Source organism: Herpailurus yagouaroundi, unplaced genomic scaffold (assembly GCF_014898765.1).
Source record: "Herpailurus yagouaroundi ecotype Mexico unplaced genomic scaffold, PumYag 141, whole genome shotgun sequence".
NCBI lineage: Eukaryota > Metazoa > Chordata > Mammalia > Carnivora > Felidae > Herpailurus > Herpailurus yagouaroundi.
This window is the reverse complement of record NW_024412396.1, coordinates 64132171-64157849: the sequence shown is the minus strand read 5'-3', so window position 1 is coordinate 64157849 and position 25679 is coordinate 64132171. Positions and strand designations below refer to the sequence as shown.

Here is a 25679-nt window from a genome sequence, read left to right as displayed (position 1 = left end):
AACAGGAAGTACAGAGTTCTCATACATCCACCCTCCGTACCCACATACACAATCTTCCCCACTGTCAATGTCTTGCACTATGGTGGTACACTTATTACCTACATTGACATACCATCATCACCCAAAGTCCATAGTTTATATTATGGTTCACTCTCAGTGTTCTATATTCTGTGGGTTTTGACAAATGTATGACATGGACCCACCTTATAGTACCATACAGAGGAGTTTCACTGCCTTAAAAATCCCCTGTGCTCTGCCTATTCATCCCTCGCTCCCAGATAACCCCTAGCAATCACTGGTCTCTTCTCTGTCTTCATAGTCTCGTCTTTCCCAGAATGTCATACAGTTGGAGTCATTACAGTATGTTGGAATCATAAAATATACAGCCTTTTCTGGTTGGTTTCTTTCACTTAGTAAAAGGCATTTAACTTTCCTTTGTGTCTTTCCGTGACTTGAGAGCTCATTTCTTCCTAGTGGTGAATAATATTGCATTGTCTGGATGCACCACAGTTTATTTATCCACTCACCTGCTGAAGGACATCTTGGTTGCTTCTAAGTTTTTGGCAATTATGAACAAAAGCTCTTATAAACATCCTTGTTTAGATTTTTGTGTGAGCTTAAGTTTTCAACTCACTTGGATCAATACCAAGAAATGTGATTGCTGGATCACGTGGTAAGAATATGTTTAGTTTTATAAGTAGCTGCCAAACTGTCTTCCAAAGTGTCAGTACCATTCGGCATTGCCCCCAGCGAGGAATGAGAGTTCCTGTTGCTCCATGTTGTTGCAGGCATTCAGTGTTGTCACTGTTTTGTATATTGGCCATTCTAATAGGTGTGGTGGTATCTCATCATTGTTTTAATTTGGATTTCCTGATGATGTATGATGTGGAGCATCTTTTCATATGTTTATCTGCCATCTGTATATCTTCTTTGGTGAGGTGTCTGTTCAGTTCATTTGCCCATTTTTAAATTGGGTTGATTTTTTTATTACTGAGTTTTAAGAGTTCTTTATATTGTAGGAGATCAGAATGTGCCACCCCAAAATATTCCAGTTTGGCGTGAGGATTGTTTTCAGCTGAAGACAATTGAGAAGAAGCAGATACAAGAAAAAAAAAATCTCTGACTTAAAACCCAAGTTGCCCCTTTAATAAAATGCACGTAAGGACACTGTGACTCGTAGGGATAGGCATTTCAAGGCATCACACAACTGACAAATGAAAGAGCTTTTATTTCTCCTCTGGTCTTCTAATGAAGAGCATAGATTTTTATCATTTTCCTGAATTCTCATCTTACAAAAAGAAAAAAGAAAAAAGAAAAACAGTGCAGCAATTAAGCTCGTGCGTGTGCGCACAAACACACAAAGAAAAAAAAATCTCTGCCCTCTCCCTCCCCACCAGGAAAGGCAAGATGATTCCTAATCTCCAGAGACTCTTTTAAGCCCAGAGGCCAGAGTGGAATCTACATAACCAATCTTACTAAACAAGACTTCTCTTTCCTTAGTTTCCCTCAGAGGCATATTTACTTTTCAGTTTGGCACTCCTGAAAGCCTAAACCGCTTTTCCCTTGCCTTGTCACTTTTCAGAGAATTTACTGTTCTTTGTTAAAATGCTTTGTAAGCCTCAGGTTCTAACCACCCCTTTGAGTTCCTCATCACTGAAGTTTCTCTAGTGTATAAACGTGACACACAGGTTAATAAACTCTATTTGTTGGACGCCCAGGTAGCTCAGTTGGTTAAGCATCCAACTCTTGGTTTCAGCTCAGGTCATGCTCTCACAGTTTGTGAAGCCCCTCGGCGGGGTCCGTGCTCACAGTGCAGAGCCTGCTTGGGATTCTCTCTCTCTCTCTCTCTCTCTCTCTCTCTCTCTCTCTCTCTCTCCCTCTGCCCCTCCCCCACTTGCTTTCTATCCCTCTCTAAATAAATAAATAGATAGATAAATAAATAAACATTAGAAAAATAAACTCTATTTGTTTTCTTCTTGTAATCTGTCTTTTGTCAGTTTAATTTCCAGGCCCTCAGGTTCAGAATTTAGGGAGGTAGAGGAAAAAAAAGAAAAAGAAAAAAAGGCTTTTTTCCTTCTCTACAGTTCATTTTGGGTAACAGTCCTTTATCAGGTGTGTCTTCTGCAATATTTTCCCCCGGTCTGTGGTTTGTCTTCTAATTCTCTTGACAGTGTCTTTCACAGAACAGATGTTTTTAATTTTAATAAAGTATGGCTTATCAATGTTTTCTTTCATGGATCATAACTTCAGTGTTATATCTAAAAAGTCATCCCCATACCCAAGGTCATGTAGATTTTTCTCCTATGTTAATCTTGTATGAGTTCTATGGTTTTGCATTTTATATTTAAGTCTGTGATCCATTTCAAGTTAATTTTTGCGAAGAGTGTAAAGTCTGTGTCTAGATTTTTTTTTCTTTTGCATGTGGATGTTTCAAGTTAACATTTTTTTAAATGGATTTTTTTCCTTGACTGTAAAGTACTTGCTCCTTGCAAATTTCTTAGGAGTCAGATAAACATGAAGAAGCAAATTAGGATCACAACTGTAAACATTTTGATGAGTTAGCAATTAATCCTTTTAAATATGCATTTTTAATTTTTTGCTTACCATTTTTCACCTTGCTTCTTTCATTTATTCTTTGTTTCTTTTCTTCCAAGATTTTATTTAAATTCAAGTTAGTTAACATCCAGTGTAGTATTGTTTTCAGGAATAGAATTTAGTGATTCATCGCTTACATACAACACCCAGTGCTCACCACAACAAGTGCTCCTTAATGCCCATCACCCATCTAGCCCATCTCCCCACCCACCTCCCTCCATCAACCGTCAGTTGGGTCTCTACTGTTAAGAGTGTCTTATGGTTTGCCGCCCTCTCTGTTTTTATCTTATTTTATTTTTCCTTCCCTTCCCATATGTTCATCTGTTTTGTTTCTTAAGTTCCACGTACGAGTGAAATCACTCTGATGGACTTGTTTCATTTAGCATGATACCCTCTAGCTCCATCCATGCTGTTGCAAATGGCAAGATTTTATTCTTTTTGATGACTAATAGTTCACTGTATATGTATCCATATATCTATATCTATGTGTCTGTATCTACATCTATATCTGTATCATATCTTCTTTATCCATTCCTCAGCTTTTGGACATTTGGGCTCTTTCCATCATTTGGCTATTGTTGATAATGCTGCTGTAAACACTGGGGTGCCTGTATCCCTTTGCATCAGTATTTTTGTATCCTTTAGATAAATACCTAGTAGTGTAATTGCTGGGTCATAGAGTAGTTCTATCTCTAACTTTCTGAGGAACCTCTAAACTGTTTTCCAGAGTGGCTGTACCAGTTTGCATTCCCATCAACAGTGCAAGAGTGTTCCCCTTTCTCCACATCCTTGCCAACATCTGTTGTTTCCTGAGTTGTTAATTTTAACTACTCCGCCTGGTGTGAGGTGGTATCTCGTTGTGGTTTTGATTTGTATTTCCCTGGTAATGAGTGATGTTGAGCATTTTTTTCATGTGTGTGTTAGCCACCTGGATGTCTTCTTTGGAAAAGTGTCTATTCATGTCTTCTGCCCATTTCTTAACTGGATTTGGCGGGGGTGGGGGGGTGGGTGTTGAGTTTGGTAAGTTCTTTATAGATTTTGGATACTAGCCCCTTATCCAATATGTCATTTGCAAATACTTTCTCCCGTACCGTAGTCTGCCTTTTAGTTTTGTTGATTGTTGCCTTCTCTGTGCACATGGTTTTTATCTTCATGAAGTCCCAGTAGTTCATTTTTGCTTTTGTTTCCTTTGCCTCCGGAGATGTGTATAGTAAGAAGTTGCTGTGGCTGAGGTCAAAGAAGTTGCTGCCTGTGTTCTTCTCTAGGATTTTGATGGTTTCCTGTCTTACATTTAGGTCTTTCAACCATTTTGAATTTATGTTGTATATGGTGTACCAAAGTGATACAGTTTCATTCTTCTGCATGTCGCTGTCCTGTTTTCCCAACACCATTTGTTGAAGAGACTGTCTTTTTTCCACTGGATATTCTTTCCTGTTTTGTCAAAGATGAGTTGACCATACAGTTGTGGGTCCACTTCTCGGTCCTCTACTCTGTTCCATTGATCTATGTATCTGTTTTTGGGCCAGTACCATACTCTTGATGATTACAGCTTTGTAATACAGCTTGACGTTTGGAATTGTGATGACTCTCACTTTGCTTTTCTTTTTCAACATTAGTTTGGCTATTTGGAGTCTTTTGTGGTTCCATACAAATTTTAGGATTGTTCTATCTCTGAAAAAATGCTGGTGTTATTTTGATACAGGTTGCATTGAATGTGTAGACTGCTTTGGTTGTATAGACATTTTAACAATATTTGTTCTTCTGATCTGAAAGACTACACCGGGGCGCCTGGGTGGCGCAGTCAGTTAAGCGTCTGACTTTAGCCAGGTGACGATCTCACGGTCCGTGAGTTCGAGCCCCGCGTCGGGCTCTGGGCTGATGGCTCAGAGCCTGGAGCCTGTTTCCGATTCTGTGTCTCCCTCTCTCTCTGCCCCTCCCCTGTTCATGCTCTGTCTCTCTCTGTCCCAAAAATAAATAAACGTTGAAAAAAAAAATTAAAAAAAAAAAAAAGAAAGACTACACCAAAAAGATTGCTAGAATGATACATGAATTCAACCAAGTCGTAGGATATAAAAATCAACGTACAGAAATCTGTTGCATTTCTATGCACCAATAATGAAGCAGCGGAAAGAGAAATCACGGAATCAATCCCACTCATAATTGCACCAAAAGCAGTAAGATACCAAGGAACAAACCTGACCAAAGAAGTAAAAGATCTATACTCTGAAAACTTTAAAACACTTATGAAAGAAATCGAGGACACAAAGAAACGGAAAAACATTCCACGCTCACGGATCACATTACTTCTTTCATTTAGACATTAGAACATGACCACTTTCCTTATAGAAGGAAAAACACTTTCTAAATACGATTTTATTTTTTTTATTTTTATTTTTTTTATTTTTTTTCAACGTTTATTTATTTTTGGGACAGAGAGAGACAGAGCATGAACGGGGGAGGGGCAGAGAGAGAGGGAGACACAGAATCGGAAACAGGCTCCAGGCTCCGAGCCATCAGCCCAGAGCCCGACGCGGGGCTCGAACTCACGGACCGCGAGATCGTGACCTGGCTGAAGTCGGACGCTTAACCGACTGCACCCCAGGCGCCCCTCTAAATACGATTTTAATAGTTACATCTATTCTAACTAGATCATGTATTATCATTTACTTAATTCTCTGATTGTCGGTATTTCTTATTTCTAACTTTCATCATAATGCCATGATGAACATCTTTGTGTGGAAAGCTTTTTTTTTTCTGTGTTTCATGTTATTGCCTTGGGATAGAGCCCTGTCAGTAGACTTATGGAATCATAGAGGGGAAATAATGATAGAGCCCTTCATGCACAATGTCAGTCTGCTTTCTGGGAAGCTTGTACCAATTTACAAACCATCAGTAGTGGATGAGTGCCTATCTCCACTCAATTCTGCCACTCCTGAACCCTGTCATTTAAAAATCTTTGCTGGGGCGCCTGGGTGGCTCAGACAGTTAAGCCTCCGACTTTAGCTCAGGTCATGATCTCCCGGTTTGTGAGTTCGAGGCCCGCGCGGGGCTCTGTGCCGACAGCTCGAAGCCTGGAGCCTGCTTCGGATTCTATGTCTTCTCCTGTCTCTGCCCCTCCCCCGCTCATGCTCTGTGTCTCTCTGTCTCTCAATAATAAACAAACATTAAATAAATAAATAAATAAATAAATAAATAAATAAATAAATAATAAAAATCTTTGCTAACCTCTGATGGGTGAAAAACTGTATCTAGTTGCAGTGGTTGAGATTTCATTGATTGCTAGTGAGGTTGAATAAATGATAATCAAATACTCATTTGTTAGCCATTTTTGATATATTTCTAAATCATATTTTCACACACTTGCTCATTTAAACCACTGTTTTATCCAGATGGGTTTGATATTTGTTGCTTTGGTCTTTAGGAAAACTGGAACAGGTTATATAAGAGAGATACTACAACATAACCTTACTGAAGGATTTTTGTCCTCTATTATTGTGGAAGTGATAGACCCTTTTGGAATAGAAGAAGTGAACGAGAGCTCTTGTTTGTCTAGTTCCCTTTCCATTACTCAAACTGGCAATGTCACCTATAAACTTACTCTTCAACCGCAAAGTAAGTGTAATAATATAGCACATCTCTGATAGCTTAAAAAAAAAAAAAGATGAAGAATTATCTTTTTAGGAGGATTGTTCATGCTTACTTATAAAACAGTATATTTCAAAATTTTGTCCAGTTGACAATCTGCTGAAGTCTACATACTCAGGTTCCTGGAGGAAGTTTTGGTTTCTAATATAACAAACCCTAACTATAGCTTCATTAATATTTCACCGATACTAGTGCCTGTCTTTTATGCCTGTAATGTTATTGATTTCATCATAAGCAGTATTCAGGAAAAGTAAAAAAAAAAAAAAAAAAAAAAAAACGGAAATCCAAAAAAAAAAATTGTTCATGTAGATTTTGCCCTACATACTAAAATAATTTTAAATCACTGTTATCTAGGGTAATTCTTTTCAAAGGATTATACGTGATAGATACAAAGCCAAAGTTAGTATAGTTTACTGTAAGGATTTGGATTTTATTGTGAGTAAATGGGGGAGCCATTGGAGGGTTTCATGCAGAAAGTAACACGACTGGACTTAGATTTTACCATGTTCACTTTGGTTCCCGTGTTGAGAATATACTGCGTAGGTGATGGAGAGAGGTTAAGAAGGAAAGGACAAGAGAAATCAGTTTCGAAGTTGAAGTAATCAGGTGAGAGATTATATTAAATTGAAGATGCCTGTTACTCATCCAAGTGGGGAAATGAGGTTCACATTTAGGAAGACAAATGTGGAGTTCAGGAAAGGCATCTGGACTGGAGAGAGAAATTTGAGCCATCAGTACATGTATGATAGTTGATGCTATGCGACCAGATGACGTCGCCCGCAAGATGAGTGTAAATACGGAAAGAAAAGGCCTAAGATGCAGTCCCTAACATTCCGACAAGTCAGGAAAGGAGACTGGACGGTCTGCTCAAAGAAGAACTAAGAGAAACTGTCTCTCAAAAGCCAGGTGAGGAAGGTCTTTCAAGAAGGAGGTCAGGTCAGAAGAGGAAGGAAAACTGACCAGCAGATCTGTATGAAAGTTACTGACAAAAGCTTTTGTTGGGTGGAGTAGTATAGATGAAAGTCTGGTTGGATTAGATTCTAAACATTAGGAAAGGAGAGTAATTGAAGACAGTGAATGCAGGCAACTGTCTCAAGGAAGTTTTTATAAGGGGAGGAGAGAGATTATGTGGCAGTTGAAAGAAAGCTGGGAAAGGATTTTTGTTGGTTTGTTTTAAGTGGGAGAAATTAGAGCATGTGTACATGATAAAGAGAGCTATGAGGGTCTCTTCTGACTGCTTTATTTTTTCAGAATGAGGAGAATATTGGTGGTGGTGGTATGTTTCATGACCTATCAAAGACATTTGATTGTGATGACTCCCCTTCCTTGAAACAGCCTTCTTTTGGCTCCCTGCACATCCTCTCTGATGGATTTTCTCCACTGATTTCTTCTTTATCTGCTTGGTGAAATCTTTCTCCCTTTCCATTCCTTATATGGTGGTGTTCCTCACGGTCCTTCCCTAAAGTCTAGTTTCTTTTAAATCTTCATGCTTTTTCTGAACAAGTACTCATCTACTCAGCAAATATTTGTTGGGCACCTTCTATGTAATAGGCACACCTTTAGGTGCTGGGGAATCACTGGCTATGTTACCCTTCTCTTGTGAAGATTCTAAATTATTAAGGTTCTTGGCATTTCTATAGTAATCAGCTTATTTGTCACTACTTAGCCCTATGTGGGTTTTTTTTTTCTGATAAGGATTTTATAGAACTAGTTTCATAATAAAGTTAAAGTATAGGTTTGTGCTTGACATATTTGTGATATACTTTCTACAAAATAATTTGAATTCTGACCTCAAAATCTGGTTAAGACCATAGTTTAAAAACTCAAATTGTGTTTTCATCAGTTACGTCCACCAGTGTGCTTGGAGAACATTTGCTATTTTATTTTATAATAAATGATTCCTGTTTTAGCCTCAGGTACCATTTCTTCATTTCAAGATCTGGATGTGGAGAAGACCGTGGTGATTCCTGGTTACAGCAGCTTCATGATCATAAGCGTTTTAGATGATAAGAATGCCTTGGCTATTGCTACCATGCCTGCAAAAGTACTCAACAATATGACCGTCCCCAAAGACTCCTGGTTCTTATACAACTTTGGGCACAGGAATGGACGAATGTGGAAAATACATGCAAAACCATGTAATTACTGGTTTCAACAACATGATGATTCCCTATCCCTCAGTGTCCTGAAATACATTGATCTGGGGAAGTCTCATACTTTAAAAGTTAAGGTCATACCTAATACAAAAGGTAAGCTTATTTGTATTGGGAAACATCAAAAGGAGATGTTGTTGTTTTTCTGGAGTATATATTCTTTGATATTATTTCCTTTATCTTTGGCTTATGTAGTAACTGGCATTCTGCTAATCACAGTATGAGCTGCTAATGACTGAATGCTTACTGTGTGTGCGGCTCTGTACTAAATTATTTTTGTGTATTTTTACTACTTACAACAACTCTAAAAGGCTAGATTTTAATTCTCATTTACAAATGAGGAAAGTGAGTTAAGTTACCAGCCCAAATTTACACAGGATTTTAGTTTAGATTTTTGCTGTCCTCTGAAAAGAAAATCTTTTAGTTACTTGGGTGGTGTTGTAATTATTTCAAGTATTTATTTTAAGCCCCCCAAAGCCTTTTAAAATAGAATTCTATACTTTTCCCTATTTTTCCATGACATTTATTTATTATAAAAGTAATATTAAACTTCCTAAAGATGATGGGGAAATGGCATACTAGAAAAATAAAATAAAAATTTTAGTAAAAAGCTGAGCTAGAAAGAGAGGAGGAAAGATGGAAGGAAGGGAGCAAAAGAGGAAAAAATCTTGTCACCAGAAATGAAGAGGGAACTCAAAGCCAAATAAATTAGCTACTTTGTGGCTCCCTGAAGGATGTGAGACTCAGATATAGGCCATATAGACAGAGGGATGGATTTTTAATGCCCAAGCATTAGCAGAATATGCTTTGTGGTAGGAGGTTGGAACCAAGACCATTAAGTAAAGCTAAGAGCTCAAATCATGAAGAGGGGATTGTGAAAACTTTACCAACAAACCAAAGAGGGAGCTCGGGAGGTTATCGTCTCCACAAGACTCAAAGTGGAAAAAAAGGATCTCCTGTAAAAACCCCAACTCCTTAAAAACCCCAAACTCCAAGACTGTACAATCCCCAGAGACTACACACCAGGTGCAGGAATCCCAAGCTGAGAAATAATTATAAGACCTGGGCTCCAGCATAGGCAAGCTTCGTAGGAATACTTTCATGACCCAGGGAACATAGACTTCCATGGAAAAATCAATATCCATTGAACATGAATTGAGGAAAAGAATCTTGTTTTATTTTCTTAATGTTTATCTTATTATTTATTTTGAGAGGGAGAGAGAATGTGCAGGAGAGGGGCAGAGAGAGGAGGAGAGAAAGAGTTCCAAGCAGGACTCGATCCCACAACCGTGAGATCATGACCTGAACCACTTAACCCACCCAGGCGTCCCAAGGACAAGAATTTTAAAACATGTAAGAAAGTGACCTAAATGTAAAAGTCCGCAGGCTCTCTCCAAGAACGTGATATTTAGTCTCTAAGAAGTTGAGGTAATAGAAAAATCAGAAAGACACAATAAAACAAGTACATGTAAAACTCTCGAAGAGACAAAAGAAGACCTGAACCATGATGAAAGGACAAAACGCTACTTTTAAAAAGGGCTCATTTTGAAAAGCAGAACCAAATACAAGTTATACAAATGAAAATTACAGCCTTCAAAAAAAATGGAGGACATCTATTTCTGTTTCAATCAATATTGTGGACTTAAATTTTGTGGAAAGCTTCCTCTTGAAACCTTTAGAATCCTCTCATTGATTATATGACTCGTTGTCCATATTTCCTTCAAGTAATTTTAGAGTTTTAATTTTATAGTTTTAACTTTCCAAGTCTTTAATTGATCTAGATTTTGCTTTGGTATATCGTAGGTGGTTAGCTAGTTGTTTGAATATCACTTCTTGAACAATGTGTCCTTTCTTAACTGATTTCAAATACAACTTTATCTTGTAAACAATTTACCTATCACTTGGACCATTCTGGATATTTAAAACTCTGTTCCTTTGTTATCTCTTTGTATTCGGGCACAAATCCTACAGCGTTCTAATTATTGCAGCTTTAAAATATACCAAATTTGTTGTTGAATTATATAGTTTTACTTGTTCAGTTTGATGGAAGCCAATAGTAATCAGCAAATCAACTCAATTGCCTCTTTGTGCAGAAAAGCCTAGTGCATGCTATACAAAGTGTGGGTGTCTTGACGAGCCACATCAGCAGCATCTGGGTACTTGTACGAAGTACAGAGTCTTTTGTGGTTCCACACAAATTTTAGGGTTTTTTGTTCTATTTCTGTGAAAACCCCTATTTTGTCAAATGCTTTTTCTGCATTTATTGAGATGATCAATGATTTTACCCTTCATTCTGTTAATGTTATACATCACATTAAAGTCCCTGAATAGTAAAGCAGTCTTTGGAGAGAACAAAGCTAGGGGGCACCTGGGTGACTCGGTTAAGTGTCTGACTCTTTCGGCTCAGGTCATGATCTCACGGTTTATGGGTTCAAGCCCCATGTCGGGCTCTTTACTGACAGCGTGGAGCATGCTTGGGACTCTCTCTCTGTCTCTCTCTCTCTGCCCTTCCCTTGCTCTCTCTCTCTCAAAATAACAAACAATTTTTTTTAAAAAGAAAGAACAAAGCTGGAGGCATCACACTCCGTGATTTCAAACTACATTACAACACTATAGTAATCAAAACATATGGTCCTGGCATAAAAGCAGACACATAGGCCAATGGAGAAGAATAGAAAGCCCAGAAATAAACCCATACATATATGGTTAACTAATCTTTGACAAGGGAGGCAAGAACACACAGTGGGATCTATCCTCTGATAGATCCAGTGTTGGGAAAACTGGATCATCATATCCAAAAGAATGAAACTGGACCCCTATCTTATACCCCTCACAAAAATTAATGAAATGGAATAAAGACTTAAATGTTAAGATCTGAAGCCATAAAACTCCAGAAGAAAAGATAGGGTGAAAGATCCTTGACATTGGTCTTGGCAATGACTTGGATATGACACAAAATTCAAGGGCAGCAAAAACAGCAGTAAACAAGTGGGACTACATCAAACTGAAAAGCTTCTGCACAGCAAAAGAAACCATAAGCAAAATGAAAAGACAACCTACAGAGTGGGTGAAAATATTTGCAAACCGTATGTGCAATAAGGGGTTGGGTAATACAATACATAAGGAACTCATACAACTCAATAGCAAAAACAAACAAAACCCTACAAATAATGCAATTAAAAAAATAGGCAAAGAACCTGAATAGACATTTTTCAAGGAAGGCATATGAATGACCAACAGATAACGTGAAAAGGTGCTCACCATCACAAATCATTAGGAAAATGCAAATCAAGACCACACTGAGATATCACCTCACACCTGTTAGAATGACTAGTATCATAACGCCAAAAGCTAGCAAGGACTGCTGAAGATACGGAGAAAAGGGAACGCTCATGCACTGTTGGTGGGAATGTAAACTGGAACAGACACTATGGAAAACAGTATGGGAGTTCCTAAAAGATTAGAAATAGAACTATGATATGATCCAGCAATCGCACTTCTGGGTGTCTATCTGAAGGAGAGGTAATCAGTATCTCAAAGAGATATCTGCAGTCCCATATTCATTGTGGCATTACAATAGCCAAGCTGCGGAAACAACCTGAGTGTCGGTTGATGGATGAATGGATAAAGAAAACATGATGTGTGTGTGTGTGTGTAATGAATATGGATGATATGCTAAGTGAAATCAGCCACATAGGGATAGACAAGTGCTGTGTTACTCAGGTGTGGAGTCTAATTTTTAAAAAGTCTAACTCACAGAAATTGAGAGTAGAATGCTGGTTGCCAGGGGTTCAGGAGTAAAAAGAAATGGACAGATGTCAGTAGATACTTCTCACTGTAAAGTGAGGTAAGTTCTGGGGATGTAATATATGACATGGTGACTATAGTTAATAGTACTGCATTATATCCTTGAAATTTTCTAAGAGTAGATCTCATATGTTCTCACCACACACACAAAGTAACTGTGAGGTGGTGGGTGTGTAATTAACTTATTGTGATGATCATTTGACAGTGTCTATGTATATGTATACACACACACACACACACACATATATACATGAAATCATCATATTATACGCTTTAAATATATCCAGTTTTCTTTGTCAGTTATACGTCAATAAAGCTGAGGGGGGTGCGGAACTTCAGTGCCCTCCACAGACCCCGCTAAATCAGAATCTGCGTGTTAACAGAATACCCGATGATAGTTTAGGAAGCACTGGCCAGATCGCTCTGGTTTAAGGGAAACTGTTGCAGATGAAACTTCAGGCTAATCATTTCCTACTTCTCAGCCCTTTCTGATTAGTAAGGATGGAAGTTAGACTACTTGCTCTGACAAATCTCTTTTTCTATTAAATTTCTCAGTATGGAGTGATTGCAAGGCAGAGACTGGCCTGACGATGTGCCGCATTAACTGCCTAGTTTTGTCTTGGCAACGGTGGCCGACAGCTCTTTTAACTGAGCATGTATCCTTCAGTTTCTTCCCTGAGCCATCCAGTTAAGTGTGACCGGTACTGTCCAAGTGACCTTTCCATGCATTTGAGAACTTGGCTGAAGAACGAGAAGTGGAGGGGAGCAATATTTCTTTGAGAAGATATTTGCAAAGTTGATTTTTTTCTAAGAACCATCAAAGTTAACTCTACATAAATTCCTAACTATATTTGTGGCCATTATGCATCCTTCATAACGGACTCTTCAGATGTTCTAGAATCCTGATTAGCCAGTCATTATGAAATTGTTTAAAATTTTCATGATTATGCAGCCCTTGGGTTGCTCAGTTGGTTAAGCGTCCAACTTTTGATTTCGGCTCAGGTCATGACCTCGCGGTTCATGAGTTAGAGCCTCACATGGGGCTCTGCACTGACAGTGCAGAACCTGCTTGGGATTCATTCCCTCTCTCTCTCTCTCAATAAATATTTAAAAAAGTAAATAAAAAATAAATATTTCATGATTTAATTTTTTCTCTTTTATTAATTTCCAGAAGAATTTTACCTGGAGAGATAGATATAAATGTAGATACAGATATTTTAGTATAGTTGACACCCAGTGATTTAATTTTAACTAATTTTAAACTCTGGCCTTGTTTCCATAGGTGTTCGAACACTTGAAATACCACTACTGAATGTCATTGTTGGAAACCCAAATTTGTTAGAAGTTAAAACTGAAGGCTCTTTCGATGATACTGATAGTTATGTAATGAAAATTTCTGCAGCTAGCAAAGCTTTACGTCAAGTAAGATTTTAGTTACAAAAAAAAAATCTATTAATTATGGAAAACTTAGAGTATAAACTAAGAGAAAGAAGAGAAAATCACACATAACCCTATCTATCAAGAATGACTAAGCACTTTTAACATTTGGGAATTAACCAAAGGCATCGTAACATTACAGAACAGAGGTTGAATGAGTTTTGGAGAAGACTGGCTGGTATAGATCTTCTGGTACTGTCTGTGAACTTGGGAAGGTTACTTTACCATGGCTCAGTATCCTCATCTAGAAAGTGGAGATGGTAATGATAATACCTACCTCATAGGGTTGTTTTTGAGAATTAAATGTGATAATTCAAGTAGGACATCTAAAACAATGTCTAGGGGCACCTGGGTGGCTCAGTCGGTTGGACTTCTGTTCATGACCTCGTGGTTTACAAATTTGAGCCCCACATTGGGCTCTGTGCTGACAGCTCAGAGCCTGGAGCCTGCTTCGGATTCTGTGTCTCCCTCTCTCTCTCTCTGCCTGTCTCTCTCTCTGTCTCTGTCTCTCAGAAATAAACATTAAAAAAATTTTTTTTAAATAATGTCTGGCATGTAGAAAATCCTCAGTCACTATAAACGAACCGTATTTTTCTTTTCTTTTTTTCCCTAAAACTGGGAGAGCTTTGTACATACACTTTGAACATTTTGCCCCTTCCATTTAACTATATGCTTTAATCCTTTTGAGTTACTAAATATTTTTCTACATATTTCAAAGTTGTTTTTATCATGAAGGTTTTTGGATGCAGAAACAAGTAGAATTTCCATGTACTTAATACTCAAACAGTAGTCAAGACATTGCTACTTTTGTTTTATCATCACCCCTTCCCCCCGCTCTTTGGTTTTTGGTTTATCGTCTGAGATATTTCAGAATGAAAGCAAACATCATGCCATTTCACTTCTTACATGATTCAATACATGTGTATAAAAACTATGTGACTATCCCTCACATAACTATTATCATGCCATTGTTTTTCCTAAAACTTTTTAAACAATTTTTTGGCATCCTGTAAAACCTAGTCCATAATCAAATTTCCCCAATTTTCTTAAAAATATTTTTATCATTGTTTTGTTTGAATTTGGATCCAAACAAGATTCACACAGCACGTAATTATTTTTCTCTGAAGTGTCTTTTGTTTGAAGGTAGGTACCAGTCCATTTTCTTCCCTTGTCATTGAGTCGTAGAAATCAGATCAGTTGTGTTATAGAATGTCCAACATTTTGGATTTTTTTTTGTTTGCTTCCTTGTCTCTTATTTAACTTGCATGTCTCCCAACCCTAACCATATTCTCTTTAATGGTAGAACAAACCGTGTTTAGATTCTGGTCCAATGTATTTTGGTAAAACTTTAAAAAAATACATCATGTTTAATGGGTACAGAGTACGGGGACAGAGGTACAGTCTACAACATCACTACAGTTATTAGTATTTCTAGATTTTTAAAATTCCAAAAAGACTTTAAAATTTCAAACGGAATATAGCTAATTTTGTTGAATATTCAACAAAATGTGTTCAAACACATATTGTGCATAAATTCCTACTAAAAACATATCTTTGTGAGCTACAGCAATTGCTACATGTATATCTTCTTTTCAAAATGAATACCAGTGGAAGTTATTTTATTCACATCATCCAAGCAAATCTCCAGATGTTCATGAGGGAAGGGGGGGAAGCATCATCAGTCTGAGTAGGGTGTAATAATGGAGTTTATTTCATAAGCTTTCTCATTTCCAGTGTTGCCCACAGCTGTTAGATTGCAATGTACTTCTTCCTGGAAAAGAAAGGGTTTTCTGTCATGATTTATTCTCAAACAATCTTTATGGTCAAACATATCTCTCTGTTTCTATTTTCACTCATTTCTTTTCAGATATTCTTAAATTTTTTTAATGGTTATTATTTTTGAGAGAGAGACCATGAGCAGGGAGGGGCAGAGAGAGAAAGAGATGGAGACACAGAATCGGAAACAGGCTCCAGGCTCTGAGCTGTCTGCACAGATCCCAATGCGAGGCTCGAATTCACAAACAGATCATTGACCTGAGCCCCAGTCGGACATTGAACGGACTGACCACCCAGGCGCCCCTCTCTTTGTATATTCTTTCATTGGTCACTGTGTTAGTTTACTTGGGTTGTCATAACAAAATACCACAGACTAGGAGTCTTAAACCACAGAAATTCATTTTCTCACGGGTGTGGGGGCTGGAATTCCCAGATCAAGATGTCAGCAGGGTTGGTTTCTTCTGAGGCCTCACGCCCTGGCTTGTAGACGGCCGTCTTTTCCTCGCGTCTTTACGCTGTCTCGCTTCTGCGTGTGTCTGTGTTCAAATTTCCTCTTGTTATAAAGACAGCCATTATATCGAATTAGGGTGCACCCTGATGATCTCAGTTTAACTTAATCCCCTCTGTGAAGGCCCTGTCTCTAAATAACAGCCACGTTCTGAGACACTGGGAGTTAGGGCTTCAACATACAAATTTTGAGTGAACACACTTGAGCCTGTAACAGTTACTTTAAGTAATCTTCATTTACTTGGATATTTCCAGGGTTCAACCTCATTGGCGTTAGTTGTCTGGGGAGCATCTACTGAGTGCTTTGTCACAACAGTCGTGCCAACATTGAAAAACAGCTGTAGTTATCTCAAATCCATGCATCATATTCCGAGTAAACCTATCCCACTGGAAGACTGGACTAGTGGCATTCACAAAGACAGTCAGGGGTTCAATATGATCAAAACTTTGCCGGTAAGAAACCCAAGCACATTGTCGTAAGGGTGCCCATGACACACTACTTTTGTGTGATTGGCTGGCCATCGTGTCTGAATGTTTCTTTCCTAAGATACTCAAAACACTGGTTATTTTTCAAACTTCTTGTCATTTTGAGGATGTGATGATTATTTATTTCTAAAATATAAGAACTTCCTGAAATAATGATTTTTCATGGTAACTCAGTGCCACCATTTTAAAAATCACTTTATGCTATATTATGGTGGCATAATCTCGGGGATTTTGTAATATACAGTGATTTGTCATTATGTTGACCTGTCCCGGGCTGATAGTTTACTGGTTCCATTGTGATGTAGTTACAGTTTTCATTTGTGCCTTGTCAGTATCTGTGACACCTTAAAAAAAAAAAAAAATATATATATATATATATATATATATAATTATTCTTTGCTAACTATTACTTTTAATTTTCTCTGTGACAAAAAAGCAAATAACCAAACTTGAAGGTTTATTTACTAAAGACATCACTAAGACTTTTTATAAAGTGTTGAAACTTTATTGCATTTGCTTCATGGTAGCTATTTTATCTACTAACATTTTTTTCACCTATTTACAAGTTGCAAACAGTTCTATTACCATGAGTTGAGGTTGTCGAAATTCCAGAAGAATAAGGTGTAAGGAGTGCAGGGGAAGTAGAAATGGACTCTAATACCTGGAACTAAAAATTAAAAAAAAAAAAAATTGCTTTGAATGTTTTTATGGAAAAGCAAGATTTTTAAGTTAAAGACTTAGTAAATAACAATGAATTACCTGTTTTCTTTGCTTGGTCACTTACAGGTCAACTACCGGCCTCCATCTAATATGGGGATTGCCATTCCCCTCACAGATAATTTTTACCATGCAGACCCTAGCAAACCCATACCGAGAAATCTATTTCCTAAGTCAAAGGTAAATAATTTTTCACATTTAAACCAGTATTTATTTGAATTCGAGAAATCATTCAGCGAAATTACAGATGGCCCTGGCTGCAGGGATTAAATGAGAAGGTGTATTCTAAACAATGTTCTACCTGCCCTGATATGTCAGCACTGTTATTATTACTACGACTCCTGCCCTCTTCCTCTTCCTCCTCCTTTAGCCCCGTCTCCTCTCACTGCTATTTCTAGAAGTGGTTTTGGAGCCAAGAAGTCTAAGTGGACCCCTTTCTCCTGACTGTTCCCTGGTTCCCATCTGGATTTCCAAGGGGATACGTGGTGTGAGAGTATCTTTTCTCAAAGGAAAGGAGCCCCAGGCCCATTTCATGTCCAGCCTAGTGAAGTGAAGGGTTGTCCTTGAGGAAAGAAGACTGTTTGATCCAACACAGGCACATTTAAAGTGCTGCCAAGGTTCTTCCTAGAGAACAACCACACTCTCTGGAGTGTGGACTGAACACGGTGGGAAGAACAGAGAGAAACCAATAGGTTCCGAGGAAGAGTACGTGATGGGCAATGCACCTACCTGCCTGTAGACGTGCACAGACATCCACATCCATTCCATATCCGCACGCACTGTGTATGTGCACGCACACGTACACAAAGACATAAAATGGTTCTTTCTCTTGTTCAGAACTCTCTCTTGTCACCCCATGTCATTGGGAGTAAAAGCCAAATTCTCACAGAGGTCTATCAGGTCCTTCATGATTTGGCCTTGGCATTGCGTCTGACCTGATTTCCCCCGGGGTTAATCTGCTCTAGCCACACTGGCCTCCACGTGGTTCTTCAGATATGCCAGGCATATTTCCAACTCAGGGCCTTTGCAGCTGAAAACATTCCTGTCTGGGATGCTCTTCTGCCAGAGAGCACACGGCACACTCTGTCACTGTCCTCAGGTCTTTGCTTCAATGCCACCATCATTGTGAGGCCTGCCTTGACCATTCTATTTAGAATTGGAAACTCCACTTCCGTTGTCACCCACTCCTTGTCCCCCTTCTCTCCCTTATTGTTCTTCATTGCACTTATTATAATTTTACGGATTTTGCTCATTTGTTTTAGTTATCATGATTCATAAAAAGATAAGCTGGATAAGTCAGGGTTGTTGCTGTTGATTTGAAATCTTCTCCTCTGCTGCCTCTTTAGTTCCCAGAACACTGCCAGACGTAAAGAGTGCTTTAAGACTGTTGGACAAACTAATAATACACATTTGTGCAAATATTGTTACACACGTAACACAGGGGGAGGTTGACTTTTGGTTGAATCTTGCATTTTGGTGTAAGAAGCTCCGTTCCAGGCAATGACCAGCTATAATACTGAGTTCTGCTTTGATTCCCCCTTTTTTTCCCCAAAGATAAACCCTGTTGTGTCACTAGAACCAAGCTTCCACTACTGAAATATGATTTTACTACACTTACGTGGAAATCCTTAATTTGTTTGGATTTTCAAGATTCTCTTGGGAGTTGAATAGTAACTGTATCTAATTTACAGCTAAGTCAGTACTTTTTTAGTGTACTTTTTATGCAGTCGACACATGTTAATTTCTTTTTTTTTTAATTTTTTTTTTAATGTTTATTTATTTTTGAGACAGAGAGAGACAGAGCATGAACGGGGAAGGGGCAGAGAGAGAGGGAGACACAGAATCGGAAACAGGCTCCAGGCTCTGAGCCATCAGCCCAGAGCCCGACGCGGGGCTCGAACTCACGGACTGTGAGATTGTGACCTGAGCCAAAGTCGGACGCTTAACCGACTGAGCCACCCAGGCGCCCCAACACACACACATGTTAATTTCAACATTTCTAGTGCTATCAACTACTGTACAAACAGATGTTCTCTGAGGATACAGCAACAAACAAGACAAACAGATACCTTTATAGATCTTTCCTGTAATGGGGGAGGATAGGAGTTAAACAATAAAGTTGTACAAATTAAATACTGTTTCTGTATGTATGGCCGTGCATAACCCGAAGCAGAATTATCTAGGCATATTTCTGCAATGCAGCTTTCTCAATTGTCCCTCGCAGCTACTGAATCAGAAACTATGGGTGCAGTCCTGAAATTTGCATTAAAAAAACCTCTCCTAGTTAATCCTTACCCTTACATTTAAGACAGCCAAGTAGTAGAAATAGACACAAAACACACAAGATGACTGTGGATCAGGGGCATATAATCTAGTCCAAGGGAGTCAGACTGAAAGAGGAGTAGGGGTGAGCCAACAAAGGAAGAGCAAGGCAGGGTGTAGAAGAGGGTAATGGAGAGACAGAGAGCATCCCAGGAGAGGCGGTATTGTCACAAGGGCAGTCATGGCAAAGAGCTCCATGAGTCAGGAGAACTGGGAGGCATGGAGCACAGTGAGTGTGTCTGTGTAAAACAGAGAATACACATTCCGTTCAGTCTGCGTGGAACATTCATACAAAGTGATGGCTTATTTTGTAATAAAGTCTCAATGAATTCCAAAAAGGCTTAATATGGTCCGCATTCTATAACTTTAATTCAAATTAAAGAAATGCAAAACAATGCAAAAAGAAAATAGTACGTGCAGACACACGTATATCTTTAATTCACTCACCCCTAAATCTGTCTAGTGTGACTTGTGAAAAATCCTAAGTAAAATATTACCAGCAAGTCAAATGCAGGAATACACTAACACCGTAGTGTATCAGGAGACTGTAGAGTTTCTCCAGTGTGAGCAAGTTTGAGCATAGGAAAACATTAAAATAACATACTGTATAAATGGATTGAAGTAAAACTCATCTCAACAGAAGCCATAAAACATATTTGATACAATGTAACATTCATTTCTGAATAAGTTTATGTAAACCAGAAATAGAAGTGATACCACCCAATGCAATAAAATCGGTGAGAAGTCCTTAGCAAACATATAAAATTCAATATTAAAGCATGAATGCTTCAATGCTTCTATTTTATTTTGTTCTGTAGGGTCAACCTAAGCCAACACAACAAAAAATAAGTAAAGTGTAAATATTGTAAAGAGACAAAACTCACCATTTCCACATATAATTACTTACTTAGAAATATGGAAGAAACCACTGGCGAACTATTAAAATGAATAATAATTATCACTAATGTAGTCCAATGGATATCAGATCACAAAGAAAAATCAGTAATGTTCCTATATATCTGTACTAATTAATTGGAAGTAATAATGAAAAACAACCCACACTTCATCTGCATACAATAAAAGATGTAGAATTTAATCTAAAATTATGTGTAAGGCAGGTATGAAAAAACATTGTATGATTTAGGTGAAGCACATAAAAAACACCTAATAAATTGAGAGAAGTCTCATGTTCTTGATGGGAAGGTTCACCATTAAAAAGCTCAGTTCTCTCCAGAGTAATTGCACTGCATTCAGTGCAAATACAATCAAAACCCACCAGGGTATGTTTGAGGGAACACGGTGGGCTTATTCTAAAGCTCATAGTGAAAAGAAAATTTGTATTAATAAATAATCTGAAGGGGCTCCTGGGTGGCTCAGTCGGGTAAGTGTCCAACTGCAGCTCTGGTCATGATCTTGTAGTTCGTGGGTTCAAGCCCCGTGTGAGGCTCAGAGCCTGGAGCCTGCTTTGGATTCTGTGTCTCCCTCTCTCTTTGCCCCTTCCTCACTCATGCTTGCTCTCTCTCTCTCCCTCTTTCTCTCTCTCCAAAATAAACATTAAAAATAAAATAATAGGGGCGTCTGGGTGGCGCAGTCGGCTAAGCGTCCGGCTTCAGCCAGGTCACGATCTCGCGGTCCGTGAGTTCGAGCCCCGCGTCGGGCTCTGGGCTGATGGCTCAGAGCCTGGAGCCTGTTTCCAATTCTGTGTCTCCCTCTCTCTCTGCCCCTCCCCCGTTCATGCTCTGTCTCTCTCTGTCCCAAAAATAAATAAAAACGTTGAAAAAAAATTAAAAAAAAAATAATCTGAAGAACAGAAAATGGATTTGTCTTCCTCTATATAAAAAGTAATTAAAATAATATAGTATTACTCAAAGTAAGCAGATAGAAGGAAGTAGTAAAGATTAGAGTGGAGGTGAATAAAAAAGAGAATTGAAGAAAGGTGGAGAGAATCAACTTTTACTTCATTATTAATGGATATTTTTGCCCTCTTAACTTCTCAGGGATTTTATGCATTCAGGGAACAAATATTTATTGAACATTTACTCAGTTGGCAGAAAGCCTGCCACAAAAAAACCAAGTCAACCTGTGTTCTATTTGCAGAAATCTGGTAAATTCAAACAGTGTGCTAATGCGTCTACTCGGGAAGAGTGTAATTGCACAAATGATCAGAAATTTTCACATGCTGTTGCTTTCTCAGACTGCAGAGAAAAGGTAAGCTAATTTTTAATTACCCGAAGACAAAATACTTTCATATCAATAAAGATTTTGAAATGTGCAGTTTGATTAAACCTGAGTGTTAAGACAAAGAAACATCTCATTGTGACACAGAATTAAATAGGACACAGAGCTAGAAAGATCTGGATTTAAATGTGCCTAAACCAGTTAATTAACCACTCTACAAGATAGAAGAATACCCGCCCTACCCCATCCATTTCACAAGATTCTTACGAAGATACGCACACAGGCACGTATCTGTATGAAAACAATTTGTGACCTGTCCTACGCTACACTAGATTATGGTGAACATTGATTCACTAAAAAAAAAAATGTGTACATGAGTGTCAGTGCTGGGAATATGGGAGATCAAGTCCTTGTAATCAAGGAGTTTGGTCTGGTAGCAGCCACAAAATAGAAGACAGTATAGTATATTGGTTAAGAGAAGGGTTCTATGTCAAATGTTTTATTCTGTTAGCCTCAAGACATCCAAGAGTGTATCAAATGGATATTGATGTTTGCAATAGGTGAGTTAAATGTCCACTTAGTATAGCTTTCAAGTAGATCTATTTCAAGGCCTTGTAAGACTATATAATAGCATTATAGACTCTCCATCTCTGTCTTCTATCTATCTATAGCATTATATTAAATGATTTGATTTTTATAAAATCTTTGATATAAAGATAAAATCACTGAATACCATGTTGGGCGTAGACTTGGCATTCAGCGAATTGTGAGGAGTGTCACATACACCCCTGCAACTCTCCCCTCACTGAATTCCAATGTATCTCTTGAACATTTGCTGACTGCCAAACGCTGCTCTACGCATTCTTCATGATTTGTCTCCAATTCAGGGCACTGACAAGCCAGGTAATTTGCCAAAGATCACCTCGCTGATACATGAAAGAGTTACATTTCAGCTCTGACTCCAGAGCCTGAGCTTAAAGAGTGTGGCTGAAAGATCATGGCTGGCTGGGAGAGAGGTGTGAGAGAGGTGGCCAAGAGCCACCTCATGCAGTGCCGTTTGAGATGTGGGTTAGCCAAAAAGGTTTGAATACTATCATAGAAAATTTCTGAAAAAGACCAATAGAAAGTCATGAATTTTGTTACCACAATGTTTGTGTATTACTTTTGGAGTTCACGTTAATTCTGCTGTAAGACACCGTGTTTTTCACGCCCTGAGAAGGCAGAAGCCCTGAGAGGCACATGTCCCTTAGAATGGCCAAGCTCTTGGAGAATGTATCTATTCACTCTTTACCAGGAAATGAAATTAGTCCTGAATTGTCCAAATTGACATTCATTCTCACAATTTGCATTTTAGGTTCCTCGTTTTAAGTTTCCAGTTACACAATATCCAATTTCTTTGGAAATTTACAGTGAGGATGGACATATCCCAGTGGAAATGCCGTATCTGGTTACCGTGACTGAAGTGAACAGGAGGGAAAATTGGAAACTAAGTAGGATTTGCTTTCTTCTATAATTATTTTGTCTTATAAGTAATGTTGTTATTACCTAGGTAAGCGGCTTATAGAACCAGTTTACAACAGCCAATAGTTCTTTGGAAAAGAATTTGAGTCCGTTGGCAACTTGCGGTTTACTGTCCTCCTTGTCTCCCACGTATTTCATTATTACTTTCGGTGCCCTGGATTTCGTGGCATAACAGCATTTTTGAAGAATTTGAACTGTAAAACATTTGAAAGCCATTTTGTAGATGAGTAGCAAAAACGATTGATTGAATTTGTGCTACACGTTGGTCTAGTGTCTCTTTCGAACGGTTTCGCTGTGTTACAGAGAAGGTTCTAAAAGATGTGGCCAGATAGCCTATAGAATCTACTCTCTAATACGAGCAAAGTTTTTTTCAAAATTCTATGGTAAAATAATTTAAAAGATGCAGAAATTTTTTTAAACAAGAAAAATCAGGGGCACCTGGCTGGCTTAGTCAGTAGGGCACGCAACTCTTGATCTCAGGGTTGTAAGTTTAAGCCCCATGTTGGGTGTAGAGATTACTTGAAAGTAAAATTGTAAAAAAATAAAATTAAATTAAAATTAAATTTACCACAATTCAATGTTACCTCGAATATACAACTTTTTCCTGCACATTTTGTTTATAAATACTTTGAGGCAATCTCCCACTCGATCAGTAAGTAGACAGACAAATAGATTGATAGATAGAATTAAATGAAATTTTGGCCAGTTATTAATGTTACCAAATATCCAGACACTGGGTGTTCAGTGAGTCTTACTCTGCCCAGTATATGCATTCTTGAAATGAAAAATCTAGCAAAGAAAACTACTATTTCACTTTACTAACATCCCCATTTTCTGTGGTATGCTGGAGTCTAATGTTGCCAGCTTTTGAGCATCAATTGTTAAATATTCAAGCGTTTTGTGTACTGGTTGTTAAGCCATTAGTAGCTGGAGATTAGCCATGGTGAGGCTATTTATACCATGGAAATTGGCAAATGCTGCTATCAAAGCTTTCTCCTCCCTTAGATCCCATGTACCATTATACCACTGCAATTTCTAATCCCCACACCATATATCTGGTTTTAGAAAGAATTACAAGAAAAGCAAGAACACCTGATCGTTTCTTTTAGAAAAGATTAAGTGATCCTATTGTGGAAGTTTTCTGCCACCTTATCGAAAATCATTTACCAACCACTAAGGTTGCATTATCTCATTGCCAAAGATATAAAGATGTACAGGTTAGAACTTGTCATAAGCATGGGGTTGGAAGAAAAGGGCAGCCTGAATGAAGTGGTCAAAGGGCTTGTCCTTCTTGACAATGTCCTTGAGAAGATGCATTGTTGGCCTCATTTCCCTAAGTACGTTTTCTATAAAGTCAAGCAGGACTGAAAGTCTGGGATAACTTAGCCATGTTACGGAGTAAATTCCTTCATTGTACCTTGATGTACGTAGTAAATTTTATGCAAAATGTGCAAACAGCATAATGTGCTTAAAATATACCTCATGTACTTTTAGGACACAGTGTACCAGAGAATGTAAAAAAATTGAAAGATTACTTAGAACCACGTCTTGATGCTCCAGTGTATAATCCTTTAGGCCTCAACTTAAGTATAAAGGTGAGTTGACAGCATTTTTGTTTTTCCTGTTTTGAGTTCACAAAGAACATGTGTCTAAACTAAGATTGGTTTACGTTTTAAAGTATAGCTGTCCGTCAGTAGCAGAAACTGTATCTTTAAGATATATGGAAAAGTGTTTATTTTTCCTCCATTTCTCTTGACATCAGTATTTCAAAAGGTATCTGAAAGTTAAATTGAACACTTGACTAGTTTTTGAGCTGATAGGCAACACTAATAGGTTATTTTTCAAGGTAGAGCAGAAACGTTATTTCCAAAATTTAGGAGGTAAATGAGTTTTCTTGTGTGTACGTTTGGATGTATACAGGTATGTCTTCATAGCCGCCCATAAGAACACATGAAATTGATATGATCTAAGTAATTATAAAAGTCAGTAACAATTAGTGAACGTATCAAAACCATGAATATGATGATTAGCCCAAATTACTCGTCAAGTCCGTGTTAGGTTTTGTGTCTCTGTTTCTTCATTCTAAAAAGAGGTATCACCTATTTATCCTTCTCCCTCCATTCTAATTTTGATACATGAAGTAGATGTGCAAAAGCCTTAGGAAGGGGATCGGATTTTTCTATGCATCGTCTGTAGGGAAAGTGGCCACAGTGTGTATTTTAGCTTGAAGGAATATACGTGTCCATGCTGCTAATGACCAGGTGTGTTTTTTCCACAGGGCTCTGAACTTTTTCACTTCAGAGTGTCTGTTGTTCCGGGCGTCACTTTTTGCAACTTAGTTGAAGAATTTCAGGTATAGTAAATGCACAAGGTACTGATGGGACGATGGCTGGGGAAGTAACATGACAAATGTCAGTGCAAGAGACACTAAAGAGAAAAAAAACAAACAGCATAATTTGTGTGATACACAAGGCTTGGAGACCAGAGATCCTGAAGAATGGGGATGACATTGTCAGTAATGGTGAAGGCAGAGTG

General features: G+C 38.2%; 1 protein-coding gene across 4 annotated transcripts in view; it reads left to right on the top strand.

The window, feature by feature from the left end:
• The window catches only part of CATSPERB (catsper channel auxiliary subunit beta), a 107608-nt gene that overhangs the window by 73444 nt on the left and 8485 nt on the right, over positions 1-25679 (top strand). For 3 of the 4 annotated variants that reach the window (XM_040478032.1, XM_040478035.1, XM_040478033.1), the window contains 9 exons: positions 6017-6207; positions 8151-8489; positions 13483-13622; positions 16176-16373; positions 17193-17303; positions 21543-21653; positions 22978-23113; positions 24639-24739; positions 25423-25497. In XM_040478032.1, coding sequence (XP_040333966.1) covers positions 6017-6207; positions 8151-8489; positions 13483-13622; positions 16176-16373; positions 17193-17303; positions 21543-21653; positions 22978-23113; positions 24639-24739; positions 25423-25497 — 1402 coding nt within the window. The remainder of the gene's footprint in view (positions 1-6016; positions 6208-8150; positions 8490-13482; positions 13623-16175; positions 16374-17192; positions 17304-21542; positions 21654-22977; positions 23114-24638; positions 24740-25422; positions 25498-25679) is intronic. The other variant, XM_040478034.1, reaches the window with a different exon arrangement.